The 24,698-nt window shown below is 37.3% G+C and overlaps 1 protein-coding gene across 2 annotated transcripts in view; it reads left to right on the forward strand.

Annotated features, from left to right (window-relative positions):
* LOC140153632 (pecanex-like protein 1) overlaps positions 1-24,698 on the forward strand; it is a 77,473-nt gene that overhangs the window by 48,358 nt on the left and 4,417 nt on the right. For both annotated transcript variants that reach the window (XM_072176427.1, XM_072176428.1), the window contains exons 16-36: positions 1,320-1,430; positions 2,231-2,322; positions 3,672-3,781; positions 4,201-4,303; positions 5,695-5,787; positions 6,868-7,018; positions 7,518-7,653; positions 8,777-8,984; positions 10,401-10,509; positions 11,980-12,109; positions 13,223-13,281; positions 14,085-14,300; positions 14,587-14,646; positions 15,330-15,523; positions 16,659-16,889; positions 17,464-17,567; positions 18,080-18,230; positions 19,269-19,420; positions 20,670-20,748; positions 22,453-22,861; positions 23,415-23,650. In XM_072176427.1, coding sequence (XP_072032528.1) covers positions 1,320-1,430; positions 2,231-2,322; positions 3,672-3,781; positions 4,201-4,303; positions 5,695-5,787; positions 6,868-7,018; positions 7,518-7,653; positions 8,777-8,984; positions 10,401-10,509; positions 11,980-12,109; positions 13,223-13,281; positions 14,085-14,300; positions 14,587-14,646; positions 15,330-15,523; positions 16,659-16,889; positions 17,464-17,567; positions 18,080-18,230; positions 19,269-19,420; positions 20,670-20,748; positions 22,453-22,861; positions 23,415-23,650 — 3,134 coding nt within the window. The remainder of the gene's footprint in view (positions 1-1,319; positions 1,431-2,230; positions 2,323-3,671; positions 3,782-4,200; positions 4,304-5,694; positions 5,788-6,867; positions 7,019-7,517; positions 7,654-8,776; positions 8,985-10,400; positions 10,510-11,979; positions 12,110-13,222; positions 13,282-14,084; positions 14,301-14,586; positions 14,647-15,329; positions 15,524-16,658; positions 16,890-17,463; positions 17,568-18,079; positions 18,231-19,268; positions 19,421-20,669; positions 20,749-22,452; positions 22,862-23,414; positions 23,651-24,698) is intronic.

A 24,698-nucleotide genomic window follows, 5' to 3' on the forward strand; every position in this document is an offset into this window, starting at 1 on the left:
TAAGGCAAATACCTGCTGAAAAAACACGCAAAAATTCGCCCAATGTGTTTTTCCTGCGAACATGAATGGGAAAACTGCCGATTATTCATGAATTACTATTTTAAAAGTCGCCCAAAGATGGTTTTATAGCTCGTATGGCAACGCTATTGTAATGATTGGTCCATTTTGACGTCACTTGCCGATATAAACCAATCACTGATAAGCTTGCGTAACAGCATTCTATCGACATATGTCGGCCATCTTTAATTTTGACAACTGATATTGCGTGATCGACAGGATTTGTTTATCGGTATCGAACCAAAATCAAGATGAAAACGCTTCAGAAAAATGATGCGAACGTCGGCGTAGTTGATAAAGATCTGAAAAGTAAGTTCCGCTGGAGCTGGCTGGATCATGAAGTGAAAGTAATACATGTTAAAGATGGTCGCGAATTGAGCGACCGGTGGAGGAAAATGGTATCAAAAAAATTGCTGTCGCCGGTAAAGCTTATTGCTCACTGTGTGGGGACATGATATCTTATGGAGCCAAGGGAAGAATTGCTTTAACGGACCATATTACCAAATCTACAAAACATAGAGAAAAGTACTCGGCACAAGTAACGACTGAAATAGTGTCTCCTAAAGTGTAATTTGTAGAAACCCTCTGTAATAAGTAATAAGTGAGGTTAAGTATTTGATTTGCACTCACATTGTACTTAAAAAGTGGTATTTTTTCATTCAAATTAAACATTTTGTCTTCATTTATGTGTCTTTTTTTCCTGTAAAATTGCTCTCCTGAGAGGGCCTCAATAGGGTTTTTACAGTGTAGAAGCCCTCTGGCTTCGGGGGACTTCGCCCCTGGACCCCACCAGGGGCCCTTAAGCGGGCCCATGGACCCCTGGCCGTGAGGGGCGAGAGCTTCACTCGCTATGCTCGTTCCGCTTTCGCAAGTTTCCTCCATTCTGGGAATTCCCTAATCACATGCCTGAAAAATTCAAAGAAATTCAACCAAAATGCATTTCATTATGTTTATACAGAGTTTGATATAATTTGAAATTTGGGGAATACATCATGTAGTAAAATCTACAAAATTAGCTTTTTAAAGGAAATGTGTGGGTGGTTGGATCCTTAGTTTTAAATACCACATTATTCATGATCAGGCCCCTAGCCAGGATTTGTTGTGGGGGGGGGCTGTGTTTTTGTTGTGTACCCTGTTCCAGGGTGGGGGAGGGAATTTTGTGGAAAGTGGACTTTCTTCCTCAAATTTGGACCTTTTTTGACCAAAAAACCTGTAAAAATCCGCTGTTTCTCACTCATTTATATTCTTCTATTGTCTTTCAGTTTTTGTACTATGTTTTCCCATAATATTTCTGGTTGGACTGCTTCCTCAGTGCAATACATTTGCTACATATCTACTTGAAGTTACTGATGTACATATATTTGGTGGAAATGGTAAGTTCTTTGCTATAAATCTTTTTAAATCCAATCTGACAGCGGTATATATTTTGTAAAGCGCCGAGGCGGTTGTGTTTGCTCATGTTACGGCGCTATATAAAAGCTGCTGGTTGTTGTTGTTGTTGGTTCATCAGCAATATTCTCATGTCGGTGCTCAAGTTCCGGCTTCACGGCCTACGTTTGAACTTGTGTATGGAAATGAGAGGGCATGATACCTGGGAATTGTACATGACGTCTAAAAAGAAAATGAAGTGCTATCTCAGTCGTAATTCAGTCAGTTGATAGTACATTTTGCTTTGTTAACTTGGTTGTATGTCTGGGACCCTTTCTCACCAGCAAAGTTTCATGTTGAATTGTTCAATCTCTTTTTATGGATTAACCCCATGAGAACTACCTGCCGATTGGCCAAGATGAATATTTTGTTCAGTTTTGAACCAATCAAGGAGGGTATTAATAAGATCATTTGCAAATGCAAGTTTGACCATAAATAGTTTAAAGCCTAGTCATAATTGGCAATTGAAATGAGCATTTGAAGTTATCAACCAATCAGAAATGCTGTTAGATGACCAGTAGTGTCCAAAGGGTTAAGCCTCCTAGACACACTTCCCGTGATATTTCAGGTTTTAAATTGGAAACATATAGCTTTTCTACTGGTTACAAGATCTCTATTTTCATGATTGAGACAGAGGGGCTGGCAGCTGGGATATTGTGGAGGAGGGGAATGGGATACTAGTAGAAAAATTAGTAATCCAATTCAACTGATATAATTCTTGTCATTCTCTTATATTTTCTTATAGCTACCACTGGTCTTGGGGCAGCCACGTATGCTGTATTTAGAAGTATATTAACAGTACTCGCACTCTTTGGCTTTGCATATGGGGCTCTGAAGGTAAGTTGATGTGAACAGGACAGGACAGGACAGGATTTATACTTTGCTGCTGCCATTCAGATTTGTTTATTATAATTGAATGATATTATGAATTTTGGATGTTAGGCCATATGTGTGACTAATTAACTATTGATAAGAGTCATGTTAATCATTTGGATCATCTGAAAGAGCTTATCAACAGAGACTATGATGTGAAATGTACAGATATGCACCAATCCGACTAGGCCATTACTGCGGTGTCCCGACGTAAAACTACTGTGTCCCAAGGTCGGGGGTTCCATCAATTACTTGTTAGTGTGCTATACAGAATTGTACCCAACAGTGTTTTTCAATACAAGATCACGATTTGATTGAACAAATTGAATCGCCCGTACTGGTACATCTGTGGTTCCGTCAATAGAGGGCCAAATACAGTAAACGCTACTCATATTGGTGTATTGAAATTGCTAATTCTTTGTATAAGTATCATGATGTCCATATCTGTACAGCATATACTACAGTTTTAAGCTTAACACCACTACTAATATGAAGAATATCTGAATAAAAATTGTGGGAATCTTTGTCATTGCACCCACTTGTGTTACATTCTTCACCTTTTGTACAATTATGTATGGATGTACAGAATATCACAACAATAACAATAGATAGATATTCACAGGCGGCAGATGACATGATCGAGCCGGCAACTTGTGAAACCGCCCGGCCGTATGGCATTTTCCAATATAGTCGGTTAGTTTTGTGGGGTTCATTATCGAACCCCAACAGTTTTAGCTTGTATTTATATTATTTATCAACATAGGCCTATTTCGTCGGTCGCAACACATAGTGGCGTACGTGAAGGACAAAATACATCTCCGAGCAAAACATTTTTGAAGGATATGCTACTAGTAACAGAGTCGATACTCCTCCACTGTTATCTCTCAGCTGCCCGATACCATTTGAAATTGAAGTTTAAGATTCAACCTATTAAACTGTATCTTTAATAGTTAACAAGGAATAATTATTATAGGATAATAGCTAGCTCTAAACCTATAAGCCACTATGTGAAACGGAAAATTTGGAAAATCACTCTACGCCACTATGTGTTGCGACCGACGATTTGTTTGTGATATTTCAAGCGTTTTAAAATTTCAAAAGAATCCCATTCAATTACACGGTTGACGATGAAAATTTACTGAATTTAGAGAATGCAATGCGGCCACCACCTGGATATTCATATTGTATTTTGACATAAGTGTTATTAATGAGTTTCAAAGTTATCCAGCCCTCAATTTCATTTGAAGCAGTAATGTGGCGGATCTAATATGTTCATCAGCACTCATGTCAGCTTTGTTTTTGTGTGTTTATAGGACCCAGAGTTGGGGTCATCACAGCATATGCTGTTCTCTGTATTTTGTGGCCTGCTGGTAGCTGTAAGCTATCATCTCAGTAGAAGTGCCTGTGATCCTAGTGTACTTTGGTAAGTACAACCCACAAGTAACCATTCGTAAAAGGTTCTAGTATATTATACTACGTGGGGAATTGGTTCTTAACAGGTCCTATATTATGAACAGAAGCATTAATCCACTCCATTATCTTAACACAACAGCAGATGAACTTAAATCATGGTAGGGTGAATGAGCATGACATTTCTGGTGCTGTATGCTTCGGTTTCAAGTTAACCACATGAGTATAGAATTATATTTTCGATAACCTAATTTTGACCAGTAACAACATTCAAATGGATGGAAAAGTTTAAGGTTATCAACTATATTGAAGTGTTGTGATTTGGTAGTTCACAGCATCTTGCGAATGGTAGTGAGCTTTGGCAAAAATTGCATTGGATCATTTCATAGGGATTATGTAGTGTGTGATAACTTGCTGACCTTGTATTTTCAGGTGTCTAATCAAGCAGCACATAATGCCTGTGCCTACCAATGCTCCAGAGGGGGGTGAAGGCGAGATCAAAGATCCATTACCAGAAAAGTTACAGAAAGCTGTGGTAAGTGCAAGGTCATCCTTTGAATTGAGTTTATGTAACTCTGTTGTCAGCCAAACTTCACTAGCTTCAGTGCTTCTTGCAATGCACTGCAGAGACTTAACTATCCTACCTTATTACCCTACACAATTGGAATTAAGTATTGAAGGAATATTAAAGTGATTTCTATGTCTGAGTTAGATACTGTGTAGTCCTTGCCCTAAATAAAAAGATCAAGTTTGATAGCAACAAGAAAAAACGTGGAGTAGTGTTCAGGGCATGTGCATTTTAAATTGCCTACCACATTTCATATAGAACAAGAAAGCCATTGAACAGTGTAGCGGTTCATTCAAGCATATCGATAGACCAGGCCTTCGCCTTTGTTGATAAACAATGATGCCAAGTGGTCTATATATCCTTTGGGCTTTAATTGATGCTACACATGCATGTGCCACCAACATTTGTCCAATGGGTGGAGCTAGGCTTGGGCATCGTCGGTCTTTTGCATATCGCAGCCAAAAACATATCGCGATATCGCCATCTGACGATATTTTTATCCATACATACATGAATGCCATATCAGAAGTTCACTGGTATATGGGTGCAAAACGGCCCGGCAAACATGCAGTGAAGCAATTACAAATAAACAAGTACAAAACATACTTATTCAATCCACTGCCATCGTTCAAAACAGCTTCTTTATAATCCGAAACATTATTAAAAACAGTATGAAACCATTTGCTGCCATTATAATTGTGCATGGTTTCCGCTATTGCATTGCATGAACAATAAGTTGATTGTGGCATGCTGAGTGGATGGGAGACCACTGCTGCCCTCATGCACATTGAACATTTAGTTGATCGTGGCCTGCTGAGTGGATGGGAGACCAATAAATTATAAGTATATCGCCTGTCACTATTTCTACATATCGTCATCGCGATAAGGATTTAATATCACGATATATCGCAGGGTGCGATATCGCCCAAGCCTAGGTGGAGCTTTATATAATCTGCCACCTATTCGCAGATTGTAACACAGCCAGTCAGCACATGAAAATATGCTAATCTGGTGTATGCATGATCTATAGTCTATATATCTACCTCCAGTCAGCGGCACTAGCTTTGGAGTTAACATGTGCTGCACTGGCTTAGCGTTGTTTCTTGCGTGTACATATGCGCCACTTTGATTGCGCACATAAAAGTATGTACACACATCAAGTAACGCTAAGCTAACATAGAACACGCTGAACTTCAAAGCTATTGCCGCTGACTGGAGGTAGATATATAGACTATATAGCTTCAAGATTTGGCTGTACACATTTCATTTCACTTGTAATCTCATAATCAAATAACATTTATATGTGACAAGTGTCCAGCGATAACATTGCTTAGTGATAACTATTGTTTACATTGCAGACTGAAAGATTACAATCTGATCTGATAGTGTGTCCTATCATTGCGGTGCTTGTGTTTGGTGTTCATAGCAGTACACTCTTTTCAGTACTAGGGGTAAGTCCGTATATTCACACCAATACTTAGAATTGTTGATCAGTACCCAGTACTCAACCCATTGCCAAATAAAGCATTGATACTATGTTAAGGGATCTAAAATGAGCGTGTATTGCGTTTCGACAGTATTTTTTGTGGGACATGAGAGCACCTCGGACCTATCGAATTGCATTCTGAATACGAAGCATGTCTTATTGATTTCAAATAATTTTCATTTTTGAAAATCACAATATAATAAATTTTATGACAAATTATAAAAATTTGATATTTTTCAAATTTTTGATATATAACAGTCCTCGAAGTAAATTATATAAATCTAATGATATATTCTTAAAGTGTATGTAGCAGGGAGGAAAAGCCGACGGTCAATTGAAAATGTTGACTTTTCATATTGAAGATATGGATTTTTCCCAAAAGACCTAATTTTTTTGGTGTTTTGGGAAAAAAAAATCCATATCTTCAATACGAAAGGTCAAAATTTTCAATTGATCGTCGGCTTTTCATCCCACCTACATACACTTTAAGAATAAATCATCAGATTTATAAAGTTTACTTCAAGTACTGTTAAATATCAAAATATCAATTTTAATGATTTGCCATAAAATGTGTATTAAATTGCGAATTTCAAAAATCAAAATTATTTGATATCAGAATGACATTCTTTGTATTCAGAATGCAATTCGATATGTCTGATGTGCTCTGATGTCCCAAAATAAATACTGTCCAAACGTTCATACCCCACCCCTTAAGGTGCCTCCAGTATTGTTTTGCACTGTTTATCACACTTGATCAATGACAAATTTGTCCTTACTTGAACTTATGATGCCAGTTGGTTGTAGTTTTGTCATAAGGGACAGCACCCTCAACTGGGGGGGTGGTATTGGGGAGAAATATGGTATACAAAGGCAATTGTATGAAGAGTACTTTACAATGATGTTCTTCTTGAAGTGAATATTAGAAATACTTTTCTTAAAATTGTTGCTTAAGACCAACATAAACATGAAATCTTAGAAATCTTATCTTATGAGTCTTATCACTTACTCTCTTAATTAAATTTGTTGTTTTTCTGTCCTCCTGCAGCCTGAATTAAATTATGCATTGTATGCCGTCACTGCCGTTCTGGGCTTTGTACTCCATTACATCTTACCCCAGCTCAGGAAAGAGCTGCCATGGCTCTGCTTCTCTCACCCACTATTCAAAAGTCAAGAATACCACCAATTTGAGGTCAGAGGTCAGTATTCTCAAGCTTGTCTTTGGATATAGTAAAATAGAAGTAACTGTATGATAATATCTGACAAATTTATTGGCTATCTTGCTGATTAACTGAGCTAATAGTAGGTGTGTTTAGATTAAACTATTATGTTTTAACATATTTCGTAAGCAGTTAATAGTGTTTTTATGTGCATACATTTTATACAACCAAATTGAAAAGTAGGCATTGTCAGTTTTGACAAAATTAATGCACAGAAGAAAAAATAGAATGGTAGAATAAATCTCAGGAATTTAGAATAAAGAATAGGTTTTTAGTTGTTTTGCGTCAAAGGTAAAAAGTGAAATACTGGAATTTCATTGCCTTTTTGTTGGTTGTGCGACTGCACAGGTTGTTTAAATATCGACCTCTTCTGGTAACTCTCAAAGAGAGTTCTGTTTTGCTTAGCTAGATAGGCAGGCGGTGTCAATCTTAAATTAATTACTCCACTAATAGTTACCTTGATATCCTTGTTCCTCAGATGCTGCACAAATCATGTGGTTTGAGAAGGTGTATGTGAGAGTGAGTTTCTTAGAGCGAAATATACTCTTCCCTTTGGTGTTTATTAGTGGTCTTACTACCTCAGCTCCAGCCATCGCTAATGACTTTGGAGCACTGTAAGTCAACAAAATTGTTTTTCTGTTGTTTATATATGTATTTATAAGTGATTATTTGAGATGTAGGTGTAGTGGGTATGTGCAGCGGACTGAAGCTTATATTCATCTATTGTGTCTGATTTGAGCATTGACATATGGGAAAATGTTGCCAATCAATATTTAATGAAGGGGTTCAAATAACATCTGTAATCGGACAATTAGGCAAATATTGGGGCTGAAGATGTCCAAGAGAATACTGGATGAAAGCTTCCTCTCGGTAAGCAATTTCAAGTTTGTGAGAAATAAGAAAAGTTAAACACAATTAGGCAACTTGATTATATGTGTTTGTATTCTTACATTGGGATGTATTGAGCTGTATTGTTGGGTCATAGTGTGTTCATTCATTTTATTCAAATTAACATCACAACCCACTTCGGGCACTGCCTTGGAATTCTGTTGGAGGATTTGTGTGTGTACAACCAAATTGATTAAACTCACGCACACCCTTGGGATGTGTCATAACAATGGTACCGCTTTGACTTTGTCATTGTCACTTATTGATATGCTGTGTAAATCGTTAATATGCTGTGTGGTCAGTTACCAATTTAATGACCCTTTGGTTTGAAACGATGATACCACTTTTATGAATAGCCTGTTGGCAAATCAAATCAGCATCAAAAGAACAATGTGTTACATAATCTATTTCTTCTCGAAACATCTAAACCAAAATGTGATAAATGAATGAATGTTCTTATATATAGTCATTCAGTAGTTGTAAACAAGAGCTTGGAAATAACTGGAATACCGTAACTTACTCTTTGCAACTTTGCTACGTTGCATCTGGAACCACCAGATTTCATCAGGCAAATGACCCGGTGGAAGTGTCACATGATAGACAGCTAGGTATCATCATGATGGTCCATCACTAAACAAGAGAAGGGAGTCTGCTTTAACTTACCTCATACGTGGGACTGGGTTAGCTGTCTATCACATGATCAGTCCAGTGGGTCAGTTGACTGATGAAGTGTGTTGGTTCTAGATGCAACGTAGCAAAGTTGAAAAAAGGAAGTTACGGTATTACAGTTATTTCCAAACTCTGTTTGAATTTGATAACTTAGTGAATATTTTCTGTATTCCTTTTCAGTGGTGGTGCAGTAATTGTCACCATCTGCGGTATAAAGCTCCTACGAAGTGCCTTTTCCGAGACGGGACGTCAGTTCCCCATACTGGTGTTCACTGTGTTATACTTCTTATTTGATGCCCAATCAGAGGATGTGTCTGAGGATGAGATGCCCATGCTACTCAGATATTTTGTTATTTACTATTTTATTATGTCTGTACTACTTACTAAGGTAAGGTCACATCACATATTATCATACTGTAATTGTTTGTGTTTAATTATGAAAACTAAGAGTAGCTCTAATTGGGGAAAACAAAATAACAGTCAGAATAAATGTTGTTCCCCTTGTCAATCAAAACAAAAAACTTACAGGGATGTTTTGTGATCCATTGCCTCGTCCCCCAATTTTCTCAAAAAAAGTTGAGATTTTTATACCACCAGAAACCTCTGGCTTCATTACATTTGTGGGCAATTAATTTGCTCCAGAAAAATATTGCCAAATTTGTATTTTACGTTTTGTTAAGGGAAGGGGTATGAACGTTTGGACAGTATTTATTGTGGGACATTAGAGTGCATCAGACATATCGAATTGCATTCTGAAATTCGCAATGTAATACACATTTTATGGCAAATCATTAAAAATTGATATTTTTGATATTTAACAGTACTTGAAGTAAACTTTATAAATCTGATGATTTATTCTTAAAGTGTATGTAGGTGGGATGAAAAGCCGACGATCAATTGAAAATTTTGACCTTTCCTATTGAAGATATGGATTTTTCTCCCAAAACACCAAAAAAAAAATAGGTCTTTTGGGGAAAAAATCCATATCTTCAATATAAAAGGTCAAAATTTTCAATTGATCGTCGGCTTTTCCTCCCAGCTACATACACTTTAAGAATATATCATTAGATTTATAAAAAATTATTTCGGGGACTGTTATATATCAAAAATGTGAAAAATATCAAATTTTAATAATTTGTCATAAAATTTGTATTATATCGTGAATTTCAAAAATGAAAATTATTTGATATCAGAAAGACATGCTTCAGATTCAGAATGCAATTCGATACGCCTGAGATGCTCTCATGTCCCACAAAAAATACTGTCGAAACGCCATAAACGCTCATTCTAGATCCCTTAACAGAGCAAAATTACAGCACAGTGGCCTATAGAGTAATGGGATATACATAATCCTGCATAACTTGCAAAAGCAAACTTGGAATCAAGTGAAATTTTAGGAATAAACTTTCTTGATATCATAAAAAGAGCATGCTAGAATCATAATATACGCTGATAACTCACACAGTAATCGGCTGCACCAGTACTGTGATAACCGAAGGCGTAGAAATACTATGACTTATTACACTTTTAATGGAAATGGTGCAAAAAAGCAAGAATTTTCAAGAAATTTCTCGCCACAAAACAAGCTATATCACTAATATTGCACCTCATCATGTTGCTTCCATGTATTTGTATTTGTAGAAGATCATAAAAAGAAAATGCACAGACAGAAAATTAAGTTGCTCACATAAGTATGCATTCCATGTATTTTTGAAGTAGCATGTTATATAAAGAGTTTTCACAGGTATTTTCAACAGTTTTATAACCTAATCATGTTGTTCTCTTTCTATTATTTTTCTTTCAGTTGTATGAGTGGCTATTGAAGCTTAAGTTTGTGTTCACCTACATAGCCCCATGGCAAATCACATGGGGTTCTGCATTCCATGCTTTTGCTCAGCCTTTCAGTGTGCCTCGTATCCTTTGTTATATCAATTAAACTTGGTTTTCTTAAATTGTAATTGTATGGTATTAGGTGGAATTAAATTACCGGGTCGAGGAGGGGGAATATGAAACTATCTAAGATAATTTGTGAGCTGTGTCTTGAATGGGCTATTCCGGTTGAAATCCTCACTCCCCCTGTGGAAGATTTTGGAAATATCTTTCACAGGGGGAGTATGAATTTTAAATGGCATTAGCACATTAGGCAGCTCCATTTGAATTTCATACACCCTCTGAGAAAGATTCAACCTGAATCTTCCACAAAGGGAGGGTGAGTTTCAAATGGAGCTGCCTAATGGGCTAATTCTATTTGAAATTCATACTCCCCCTGTGGAAGATATTTCCAAAATCTTTCACAGGGGGAGTGAGGATTTCAACTGGATGAGCCCAATGCAATAGTCTGACTCAAGCATTGACAGCTTGACCGGTGCACATAAGATATATGTCAAAAGTCTTAAGAATCTAACACTTAGATGAATGTTTCAATGAAAATCTTCAGGCAACCACTCATTTTGGTGATGTCATAAGCCCTTTGTCAACAGACCTTTTTGTGTTGTCAACTTGTCAATGGTTTAGCCTGGTTATTGCATTAAAAGAGACTTTGTTCACGATGCAGTAATATTGAATCAAGATTTCAATCATTCTTAATTCAGCCAATAAAGAGCCTTTACTGTAGTTGCACAATAGAGACACATGTATTACTTGGGAAGGATAATGGAAGTAAAAAATTTTGATTTTGACAGCACTGGTTGTAGCTATTATAGTTCAACTAGTTCTAAATAGGTGGAAATTATTCATTAAAAAATAATCTATGCACATAAATAAACAGTGCTTACACAAGCAACCTTTGGTTAAAGGCCCATTCAGTGATTTGCTCATCTGGACAATCGTAAAAATCATCAAAATTCAAATTTTGGTACCTTTGTCATTGTCATAGATGTGCTAACATAGCCTGCTGGTGGTTCAGCCGAAAACTCTGTATTTAAGACAAAAGAAGACATATTACACGTAATTTATATGCTGTCAGTATATAAATTAGCTACATGTATTTGAAAGGAGCTTCAATTTCGTCAATATTGCCGTTTTCTTTGGTTTCTGCCAAATTTTTTCATTAATTCAAAAATACCAAATGACAATTTGAATGACTTATCCTTCACTTTTTAGCAATAAACAATTTAAATTTGTTTACACTTTCGCTGGGATCAGTGAATGAGACTTTAAGTGCTGCCCATCACTCATATGTACGTACTGTACCTGTTGCGCTTGTGTCGCATCTGTACCATTATGAGGGCTGCCTATTTGGTACTGATTAAACTGTAATAGACCCTGAAATCTGTAGGACCATTACTTACAAAAAAAATGTTACAAATGTTGCCGATTTGTGATGAATTATTATATCTGTAAAATTTGACATTAATTTCTTCCTTGACTTGCCTCTGTGTCAGATTCCGCTATGCTTTTCCTGCAAACTCTTATCTCAGCGTTCTTTTCTACTCCCCTCAACCCTGTACTAGGCAGTGCAATATTCATTACTTCCTATGTTAGACCCATGAAATTCTGGGAAAGAGACTACAAGTAAGTAGATTTTGTTTATATCCAATTGAATACCTGAGTGGAAGAAGGGCCCAACTCCATCAAAACTGTTTTTGAGATATTAAGAAAAAACTTAATATTTGGAAAAGTTTTATAGACAGAATGTTTTCATCTTCAGGGTACCTTAAATACATGAACATACAATAGTACATACAGTCGCAATTATATATGATGTTTCCATGGCAACGGTACAGGTCTAAATACGAGCTGGAGTTGGGCCCTTCTTCCACTAATATACTGCAAGTGCCAGTTCCGTAAGTTATGTGTAATAAATAGCTACAGAACTTTGATAATTATCCATTAATTGCACAAGTAGAAGCATGTAATATGTTAGCAAGAAAGTTTATTGTAGTGAAAAGCAGATTTCATGGATGAACAACATTTCTTTTTAACCCAATATTTGTGGAAGAAGGGCCCAACTCCATGGAGTTGTGCCTTTCTTCCATGAAAACAATGATTAAGTGTACGTGGAAGACTATTTAGAGAGTGAATTTTGGCTCATCTTTTACACACAAGGAAGAACAGTCTGCTGGCAATAAAATGCTGGGTCTAACTCATTTTTGTAAAAAATTGGAGTTGGGCCCTTCTTCCACTCAGGTATTCAATTTTATATTCAAACACAAAATGTATCTTAAATAACAAGTAGCATATCGTCACTGGGCGTAAAAAACCTCATATGTACTTTTGCCTCTTGAACATGGATAAAGTCTTGTAGGTGTAGACTTTATATTGAAGAGGTTGCTTCATCCATGTTCAAGGGCAAAAAGTACATACAAGGTTTTTCCCGCCCAGTGACGATATATGTAAACTCAGCTCTTATTCAGACCTGCCAACTGTCCCTAATTTTGAGGGACTGTCCCTCATTTGGGGTTTTCCAAATTGAAAATGAGGGACAGTCCTGCTTTCTGAAAATTTCAGTGATGGCAAATTTAAATGTGAGAACAGCCGAAAATGATGCAAATTTCACTTTAAAATTTTTCTTTAGTCTAAAGTTAAAAAAGCACCAAACAAACAAACTCCCCACCCATCCCACTCCACGCACACACATGCTTTTGAACTAAACCTAATAATATGTATTCAAACTTTTTCTTTCAGTACAAAGAGAGTAGATCATTCAAACACTAGATTGTCAACTCAACTAGATAAAAATCCAGGTTAGTAGGCAGTATTTTTGTCATGTTTTACTCTTAATTTCTTGTAAGATCATATCACAGGCAAATAACAGTTGTGCGGTTATGCTATTAAGATGTCCCCCAGCAGCCTGTGGTTCAGGAATCAGGATTGCTGTCAAATGACAAATGTGTAGTCGTCTTTGTTGTTTTTCCCAAAATAATACTTTTCACATCATTGGACCAATCCAGTGCAGTGTAACACAGTGAGGACATATTTTATGTACTGCAGCAAAAGGCAGCGATAAACTTAACAGCACTGCAATGACAGTATTAATGCTTAAGCCCTGGTTCTGGACCAGAGATAGTCAAAAGGTCTTAAATGAAATATAGACAATTACAAAAGTGATCTTACCAGATGCTACAATTCTAAATGTGCGGGGCACGTTGGCGCAGCAGTACGGCTCTGCCTTGTAATCGGTGGATTGCGAGTTCGAACCCCAGCGGTGCTGTCGTGTTGTGCTCTTGGGCAAGGCGCTTTACCTTACTTACCTCTCTCTACCCAGGGGTGAAATGGGGAGCTGTTATGAATATTGTCCATTGAGCGCTGCCCAAAGGTATGAGCATGCCTCGGGCATTGCATGGCAGCTGACATATTCTAATGACAGCTGAATAAATGTTTTAACACTTTGGTACATGTACACATGTGAAAGGCGCTGTATAAATACCAACATTTATAATAACCATTCTCAGACCAGCCTAGAGAACAGATCACGGTTTATATAAATACTTATATGTTTAAAGTTTGCATATAAAGCTAAACTTTCCCCCTCAATTCCTCATTTCAGGAGCAGATGACAACAACCTCAACTCCATATTCTATGAGCATCTGACACGCTCTCTACAAGAGAGTTTATGCGGTGATCTAACCATGGGTAGATGGGGTACTGTCATGTCAGGAGATTGCTACATACTGGCATCAGATTATCTCAATGCATTGGTACATATCATAGAGATGGGTAATGGACTGGTTACATTTCAACTCAGAGGATTGGAGTTTAGAGGTAAGTTTCATGGTCAGAGTTTGCAACAAGGATTGAAACTTGACATGGTCCTTTCAAGCAAACTGAGGACAGCATCAATAAAGTTGCTTTTGACTTGCATTCAGATCGATATGTGTTCCTGCAATCGTTTTGTTGTATAACTTGGCCAGAACAGGTCACGTTTCAATAGAGGTAATCGACTACCCAACTTCAAGGGGGGGGGGGTGCACCTAAATCGTGATGAATGGGTTTGATGTTATGATTTGTTTTTGATTTTATTTATGTGTGATTGTTGTTTATTTTACAGGAACATATTGTCAACAGAGAGAAGTTGAAGCCATCACAGAAGGTGTGGATGAAGATGATGGTAAGTTGGAATTATTTAAACAGCGTAAGATTGTAAAGAGCTTGCAAGCTTAACAGTTTGAAGCATCACAGTGCTTGAATTACGTCAGTAAATAATGTGGCAAAATGAATCATACACATCTCATTAAATAGATTGTGGTGCCCTTTTGTGTTTGTGAAAATAAAACACAATTTTGATAATTTTATATATAAAACCAAAATGTTGAGAGAGTAATGTATTACAAACATTCTATATTATTTTCATGTCATTTTTCACCATAATGTGGCAGTGATGTATTGTGTATTTCATTTGGCAAGGCTTCAAATTGCTAGCTTTCACTCAATGTGTTGCATACACAAGTACACAATTGAAGACTCCACAAAGTGGGTTGCGTGAAATAGCCGTCTCAACGTATTGACGTCACTGCCACATTAGGGTGCAAAATGGTAGAAACAATGTATTTGTAATGAAAAAAAAGGTAACGGTAAAGGAGTCGAACCTGCATTTACAGGACGGAGTGCCCATCTCTCTTTCGTTAGAGATTAGGCCAGACTCCAGCGTGAAATGTTGCTGTGGGGGTCGCTGGGGCTTGAACCCGCAACCTTCTGATTATGAGTCGGAGCCCGTTCCGCTTGACCACCATGCTCCCTATGAATATTGTTCATTGCAATTAGTAATCATGTGATCATGTCTATTGTTTTCAGGTTGCTGTTGTTGTGAGCCAGGACACTTGCCTCATTTCCTATCAGCTAATGCAGCATTCAGTCAACGTTGGTTAGCCTGGGAGGTTACTGCCAGCAAGTATGTCTTACAAGGGTACAGCATCTCGGATAACTGTGCTGCCTCAATGCTACAGGTGTTTGATCTACGCAAGATACTTATCACTTACTATGTCAAGGTAGGCGGATGATAGATACTTGTAAAAAATGTGTAGTTCTTCACTTAAGGGATGGGGTATGAACATTTGGACAGTATTTATTGTGGCACATTAGAGCACATCAGACATATTGAATTGCATTCTGAATACGAAGAATGTCCTTCTGATATCAAATAATTTTGATTTTTTTAAAATTCGCAATGGAATACACATTTTATGGCGAATGATTAAAAATTGATATTTTTGATATTTACCAGTACTCGAAGTAAACTTTATAAATCTGATGATTTATACTTCAAGTGTATCAATTGAAAATTTTGACCTTTCATATTTGAAGATATGGATTTTTTCCCAAAACACCAACTAAAATTAGGTCTTTTGTGAAAAAAATCCATATCTTCAATATGAAAGGTCAAAATTTTCAATTGATCGTCGGCTTTTCCTCCCAGCTACATACACTTTAAGAATATATCATTAGATTTATAAAATTTACTTCGAGGACTGTTATTTTTCAAAAATGTGAAAAATATCAAATTTTAATAATATTATATCGTGAATTTCAAAAAATGAAAATCTTCGAATGCAGAATGCAATTTGATATGTCTGATGTGCTCTCATGTCCCACAAAAATACTGTTGAAATGCTCAAAACGCTCATTCCCGATCCCTTAATAAAATGTATTTTTTCTAATGCTTTGCTTGTGTTGTATCATCACTAATGGAGGGAAACATGCACACCTCGTTCAACCCTCTTGGCACATGCCTGCATTTTACCTTACCAGCATTAAGTCCATACCATCTACCAGGTTTCAACCATCTGTACTAAGTTCAAGTTTATAATCCCGCACCACCCTGCTTTTTTTTTTTAACCCAACAGTTATTTTCATTGTTCAAACTTAGCCATGAATTTCTAGGACTGTTTGTACGTGTGACCCAGTGCTAGCATTTAGTATATTCTCATGAATAGGCTATTCGAACTTTGTCTTGACCTGAGATAATAGGAGGGAAAAATAATATTTACTCATAGCAATTTTATTCAACAACTTGTCATATGTTCTAATGGATCCTAATTCTGTCTTACAATTTACTCTTTCCTTGTGTGAAAAGAAGAATAAATGGATAAATAAGCATATTTTGATTTGATTTTGGTTCTACAGAGCATCATCTACTACGTAGTACGATGTGTGAAGCTAGAGCAGTGGTTAACTGATGAAGCCATCAAGACTGCATTGGAGCCATGTACGGCTGAAAACTACTCGGATTGTGACCCAACGTTTACCCATAAGATTGATGAGGATTACGATCTTGGTCTTAATGGTATATCAAGGGAAAGTTTCTGTAGTTGCTACCTTGGCTGGGTTCAGCATTGTGCCAGCCGAAGACAACAGGTAAACACAGTCTGCAAGTTGCAGCTTTCTTTTTCAACAATACAACAACAATAATAAATATTTATAAAGCGCCAATAAACAAAAAGGAATATATAAACATTATGTTGTGATGTGCAGTTTTCAAGTATTGAGAAGAAGAAGTGCATACTTTCATGGTATATTTGATATACTTTGAGCTTATTTGACGAGCAGTGTTAGAGGAATTTTACATAACATTGACGGCCAATAACCATGTTAGAGGAATTTTACATAACACTATTTTTTTGCATGTTACAGAATAGTGCAAATAGCTCAAATTTAGTGGGCAGAATTTGAAACTTGGGCAATATTCTTTCTTATAACTATGCAGTGCCTTCTTTATGTTCTACTTACACCCAAATTTACATGAACTGCTTTTAAAATTGGAATGCTACAGCGTAAAGTGTGGCTTGTGTTTGGTCTAAACCTTACAGGTGTTTTGGATTAAGGTTTACATACATAAATATCTATGCTCTATTTTAAGAGAATATGATAAGAATATCTTCTGTTCTTTGATTCCTTTGTTGATGTTTGGTTTTATTTATTTTCTTTACAGGATATAGAGAGCGGTAAAGAGTCTGATCTGGTGACATTATGTTTTGCTATGTGTGTGTTGGGTAGGAGAGCTCTAGGTACAGCATCACACCATTTATCAACAAGGTAAGAGTTGATCACTTCACTGTATGGAACCAAAGGCTGCTTCTTCAGCACTGTTTGTTGAGCGAAGCTATAAACCCATCAAATGTCTCTGTGTTATTCTAACATCATGTAGTAATGGCAATTTAATTGAAAACAATGCAAAACACACAAATTAAGTTCCTCTTCTCAGCTTGCAGCCGATTCAGATCATTATTATGTTTTCAGGGTTATTAGGAGTAATGATAATATTGGATGGCTTATTTTGCATGATACCATAACATATCAGATTCGTCATACAAATATTGAACTCGCCGTTGGCTCGTCCAATATTTTTATGACTCATACGATATGTCATGGTATCATGCTCAGCCATCCAATATTATATCAATACCTGTACATGTGTTTGGGGGTGTGTAAGGGTATTTTTGTGTCTCTGATTGTGTGTGTTTGTACTCTTGTACTGTTACAAATCACAATTTTAAACAAAAGTAAATAAATCAAGTATGGAATTTCTTTTGTTGTTTGTATTTCAGCATTCTTGAGTCATTCCTCTTTGGTCTACATGCATTGTTCAAGGGAGATTTTCGTATCACTTCACCAAAGGATGAGTGGGTATTCAATGATGTAGAGATGCTGAGACGATGTGTAGCACCAGGAGTTAGAATGTCTCTCAAATTACACCAGGTAGGCTCAATACAAATTATTTGATGTTCAGTGACAATTTCAAAGGAATGAACACAGCGTGACGAACGTCTGCATCCTCACCACTTGACTATGACAACGCTCCCACAGGGACATTACTGAACATGTACCGGATGTAGCGGACCCATGTAATTACATGCACATCGAAAATAGCATACTGCTCATCCATTTGAAATTCACCTTCTCAGTAAATCCCATAAGCTTTTTGGGTAGATCTGAGATGTCAAAATTTTAATGTCACGCCCATGTGTACATCGTTTTGGGAACATCTTTACTGCGCGTTTATAAGCCATGAACGATGTGCGTATCTGTGTGACGACATCACAGGTCTACCCGCAAAGTCTTATGGGCTTTATCGAAAAGGTGAATTGTCACTGTAGATTGGACTTGCTCTTAAATAAGGTAGTCTTTGTTTTACATACACATGGAGAGTGTGAGATACAACAACACTGCCAAATATAGTGGCATTTCTTCACTAGACAAGGGACTGTAGATTTGTTTGTATTAAAGGGGCATTTCGTGATCCACAGCCTCATCCCCCCACTTTTCCTCAAAAAAAGTTGAGATTTTTACACCACTGGAAACCTCTGGCTACATAATGTTTATGTACAAAATATTTCTTGCAGATTAATTAGTTTAGCAAGAATATCGCCAAATTTGAATTTCGTTCTGGTGCACCAGAACGAAATTACAACACATTGTCTATGGAGCAGTGTAATACACATAATCATGCATAACTCGCAAAACGCAAAAATCGGAATCAACTGAAATTTTGGAAATAAGCTTTTTTCGTGGATATCTACTGAAAAATGTCATAAAAAGAGGATGCTAGGATCACGAAATCCTCCTTTAATCTATAAATCAAAATGTAATGGGAAAAGAGCAGGAAATTATTTATGCAATTTTCCTTGATATAATTATTTATGATGAATATTTGATTATCATCTGCTATTATTTGGTTGTATGGCTTACCAAGTTGTCGGAAAAGGGATAATATAATATAGTTTCCTTGTGTTCCAGGATCACTTTACCTCCCCTGATGAGTATGAGGACCATAGTGCATTATACGATGCCATCACAGCGCATGAACAGAATTTGGTCATAGCACATGAGGGAGATCCTACATGGAGGAATGCTGTTTTGTCAAACACTCCGTCATTACTAGCTCTCAGGTAGGTCAAAATGACTCTATCAATCAATAAAATGAATATTACTACCTATCATTGAAATACATATTCACATTGATACATTTACAGCGCATTAGTATAAGGAACTTAAATGTTTTCCTGAATTATACATGTAGTTGGATGCTATCAGTCAGAAGTATAAGACTATTACCATACGGGTATGTGTTGAAGGAAGTTTACACAGTAAAATAGTAGTCTCAGGATCATTTGATTCTGAACCCTCAGTCTATCAAAACACCAAAAACGTTGTACATATACTTACTTTTAGACTGTCCATTTTTCATGTTTGATCATCTTGCCTAGAAAGTCAAATTTAGTGAAACTTAATCTCTGTACAATCTTATGCAAGTCCACATCGCGCATTCATAACCTCATTAATATATGCGAAGCCTGTAATCCAATCAAAAGAAATTGATTGCCTGACCGCGCACTAATTGCGAGGTCATTAATAACTCACAATGACTCCGGACGCGCAACAATGACTTCTGCGCGCGCGTGCGTGTATAAGCTACGCGTTATGGCAACGCACACGCCTACGCGATGCCGTCGCGCTTCTGTGATTGATAGCTCTTGTTGTCGGCGCGAATGTTATATTCGCCTGGTTGATTTTTTTTGTAGGGTAGGTTACAACAATGATTAAAACTGGTTATATTTAACAGCGTTTTATGGCATAAAATAACATAAAATGCCATTTTGATTTGTTCAAAATATTAGATACGACGGTAATGAATGACAATAATAACTTTGCACCATCTATTTTGAGGTCATTGTGTGAAATTGTCGGGATTTGTTTTGGGCCTCGGTATTTTTCCTCGGGAGCTACCGCTCCCTCAGAAAAATACCTCGGCCCAAAACAAAACCCTCCGATTTCACACAATGACCTAAAAATAGATGGTGCGCAGTTATTATTGTCTAATCGTCCACATTGTTGAGTTATATCTTATTCTGCAGTTTGGCTGGTTCTCGCAAGTGTCACACACAGCTATAGATTTAAAAAAATCGGGGATCATCACAACATAAACAGGATTAAAAAGACTGTAAACTTAATGGCAAGCAGTCAAAAATTAAATGAGGATGTGACGCATGGGAGTGTGGTTACATAATATGATGACAGGTTGGTTACAAGCTACGCTAAAGGGTCCAAGTTCATATGTGACATGATCTGGTCCATGGGGACCAAAGTCGGCAAATTATAAAATTATTATGTAATCGCATTGGGATTTTGTTTTTGCAGACATGTGCTAGATGAAGGAACCGATGATTACAAAATCATCATGCTCAATAAGAAATTCCTCAGCTTTAGAGTTATTAAGGTAAGTGACATAGGAGCTGGTTTTTTGTATTATGTTGCATTTTTCTGTATTAAGTTGCATTTTTTTTAAATTGAAATCTTCAGAGATGTCAACAAGTCATTTTTTGCAAGTCAAGTCCAAGTCACAAGTCCTTTTGTCCAAGTCCCAAGTAAGTCAAGTCATTTTGAAAAAGTTGCAAGTCAAGTCAAGTCACAAGTCATCAAATGACAAGTCAAGTCACAAGTAAGTCACAATTTGTCACAAGTCACTACAAGTCTATTCACCAGTTGGTCATGGTAGGATTTGTTGATCGGGTATTCAATATGGCGGAAATCGGAGTACAGTATTAACGAAGTCTGATGCACTAATCACTATAATAGTGAAGCTTAATTATAATTATATACAATGGTCACATTGGTAGTTCAAGAACAAGTTTTAAGCCTACTAATATTCACAAATTCTACGGTACATCCATAAATTTCAATTTACAGGAAAGTAACCTCAGACTTGCGTTGGTGACAAATCATTTTTGTCAAGTCCAAGTCCAAGTCATTTTGTCTAAGTCACAAGTAAGTCAAGTCATTTTGCAAAAGTTGCAAGTCAAGTCACAAGTCCCAAAAATAGTGACTTGAGTCAGACTCGAGTCCAAGTCACACGACTTGAGTCTACATCTCTGGAAATCTTATAACTTATTCTACAGTAAATGTACGGTTTCCCTTTATTGTGTTTAGGTTTGATGAATCAGTCAGGAAATTAACAATGATTAAGAATAGATCAGGATACTCTTGCGGTTGGAATCATATTTAGTTACATCGTGATACAGGCACATTACACTGCATTACAATCTTTGCAAGAATTGACATAAATGTGAACATAGTGGTTGAGCATATCAGAGCTCTTGTAGCCACTTGTGTAACAGGAGAGCAAATGTAGACCTATAGAACAGGGACCTGTAATTTAATCTTAACATCCTTTTCAAGCACTAGTGCTAATGTCCATTCGGCTTTCTGGAGCCAGTGATGTCAGTACTTTATTGCTGTTACTTTGTGTGTGTACAGATGCATCGCCTTTGATCAAGTATGTAAACACATCAGTTCTTTGAGTAAACGCACACAGTTTAATACTGCATCCACTGGAACATGCACTGATGTTGCTGCCTCAAGGAAGCCAAACAGACAGACTATAGACAAATCTCATTTCACACATTCCTACACCTCACTGGCAGCCATAACTGGGTCCCCGTCGGCTACAATACACCCAAAATGTGAAATGATTCGGCCTTGGCAGGAATTCTAAACTGCATTCTATCACCCGTGGTACACGTAGACAAAAGAAAGATGACAGTTTACAACACAATACAATATAACATCGATTTTTAAAGCGACTTTAATTCTCCCAATTGGGCAGTCACAACACCAGTTTGGTGCAGCGGGGACCCAGTAATGGCCGACCAAATCCTGACCATGACTTGGCTCGTGAGATTCGTCTATAGTGTGATTTTTGAAAATGAAGTTTACGAGGATTAAATGAAGCCTACATTCATTTTTGAGTGTATCTTATCTCCCAGGGTCCACTTTCAATAATAGGGGGTGTGCTTATGCTGAAAGTATGCTTACACCCTTACAATTACAGTGTTTGAAAACATCAATTGAGCACCTGCAGCTCTTCAATTGCAACATTATCTATTTAATATCAAAGTTAAATATGTGTGGTATTCCTCTTCAGGTAAATCGTGAGTGTGTGAGAGGTCTGTGGGCAGGTCAACAACAGGAGCTCGTATTTCTACGCAACAGAAACCCAGAACGCGGCAGCATCCAGAATGCCAAGCAAGCCCTACGCAACATGATCAACTCATCCTGTGACCAACCTATCGGCTACCCTATCTACGTGTCCCCACTCACCACATCGTACGCCGATTCCAGTGCACAGTTAAGCCACGCTAGTATCATAGGTGGACCATTGAGCTTCCATAACATCAGGGACTGGGTGATTAATACTTGGACCAGGACCAAGATAAGATGTATTACAGGGTGTAGTAGTGGCGGGACAGGGACAGATGCTGGTGACAAGGATGATGGGGACAATGTGACGGTGGGTGGAGGTAGTATTCACAGAGAACCAGTTACACAACAAGGTATGATACAAGTATAGTGTTTCATTATGCATAGAAACACTTGAGATACTTGTTGCCACAAGATGAAAGTGTAGTATTTATATTAACCATATTCTCCCTGACAAACGCCCGGTCGTGACATTTTCGAAGGGGGTGGCGTTTATTAGAAGTAAATTTTGGACGAAATGATTATGCTGTGTAAGCTTAGAAATCAACAAAATTCAGGTCAATTCCACTTTACTTCCTGTTCTTTAAGTTCTATTTTTAGCGCAAATTACTTTAAGGTGTGCCACTTCTGCTATCATGACACCTAAACAACTGCAAATTTTAAGCTTACCTCATGCTATGACATGGTTTGTTGAGAAGGAAAAACACAAAAATTAATATTCCGCCAAAATGTGCACTTTTACAGTAGATATTGTTTGCCATCATATCTGGTTAGTCTCTTGTAGTAGACTTTTGACAATAAAACAGTCACAGTTACAATGCAGTCACATATGGTTTAATCATTATGATGACTACAGTTTCATTAATAAACAGTTGACTAATGTTTTTTATACGTTTTTTTTCCCAGCTCCACCTGGAAGCGACGGTCATCACCATCCTCACCATATGCAACATGGAGGGGGCCAGCCACCGGACAATCCGTCTCTGCTGCAGACACCAGGTCATAATAGACATAGCTTAACATCTAGTACAGGGTCTGGATCACTTGGCAAGGTGTCCATGGGAAGAGTGCCTTTGGCTAGTTTAGGTTTATTAGGGGAAACTGGCTTATCTAAAGATATAAATATTGCACATCGTGTCAGGGTAAGTTACTTTAAAAACACTCTTTTGATACATTAAAGGAGGATTTCATGATCCAAGCATCCTCTTTTTATGACATATTTCAGTAGATATCCACAAAAAAACGTATTCCCAAAATTTCAGTTGATTCCGATTTTGAGTTTGTGAGTTATGCATGATTATGTGTATTACACTGCTCCATAGGCCACTTTGTGGTTCAAGTGTACCAGAACGAAATTCAAATTTGACCATATTTTTGCTAAACAAATTAATTTTCAAGAATTTTTTGCACATAAACATTATGTAGCCAGAGGTTACCAGTTGTATAAAAATCTCAACCTTTTTTGAGAAAAGTGGGAGAGGGGATGAGGTTGTGGATCACTAAATGCCCCTTTAACCTTTAGTCCATTTGGTGTCCTCAAGACAGTGGCGTCTTTGTGTGTAATACACACAGTGTCAAAGTCAATATATCTGTATGGCGCAGTCGCTTTGCGCTACATACTTTTATCCATTTTGCTTAATGTGTACTTTTTTTAATGTCATGTTTGGATTTAAATTTCATAATTACTGACTTTTGCCTTAGAGAGGACATCCAAAATGGTTCACTGAGCTCAGCCAAGGTTTGAGGCCTTCGGTAACGCATTCTAACGAAGGGATACCCGGCTTTTAGCAAAGCCCAAATCCATGGAAGCTTGTAGAAAACTGGCAGGCTTCGCTGAATTTACACACATCGCTCCGATACCACTGTTGACCAAAAATCTATCAAATCTAGTTTACGACCATGCTTGAATTGACAACCCCTTGACACCTAATTGACTTTCTATTGACCGCAGACGACAACCCCAGACACGCTTGTTTAATGATCACTTGGGCATTTGATGAGTGGGTCATTATGTACTTACTGAACACAAAGGAAATTGATTATAGTTGTGTCATTGACCTGTGTTTATAACCCTGCTGCTTTGCTGAAATATATCAGCAAACCGGAAAACAGTTCGCTTGTTAGTATTGAAGGCTCCAGCGAAGCTGAACCATCAGTGAAGGCAGGCAGCAAAGCTTGGCTGAGCTAAGC

Source organism: Amphiura filiformis, chromosome 5, assembly GCF_039555335.1.
Source record: "Amphiura filiformis chromosome 5, Afil_fr2py, whole genome shotgun sequence".
NCBI classification, from domain to species: Eukaryota; Metazoa; Echinodermata; class Ophiuroidea; order Amphilepidida; family Amphiuridae; genus Amphiura; species Amphiura filiformis.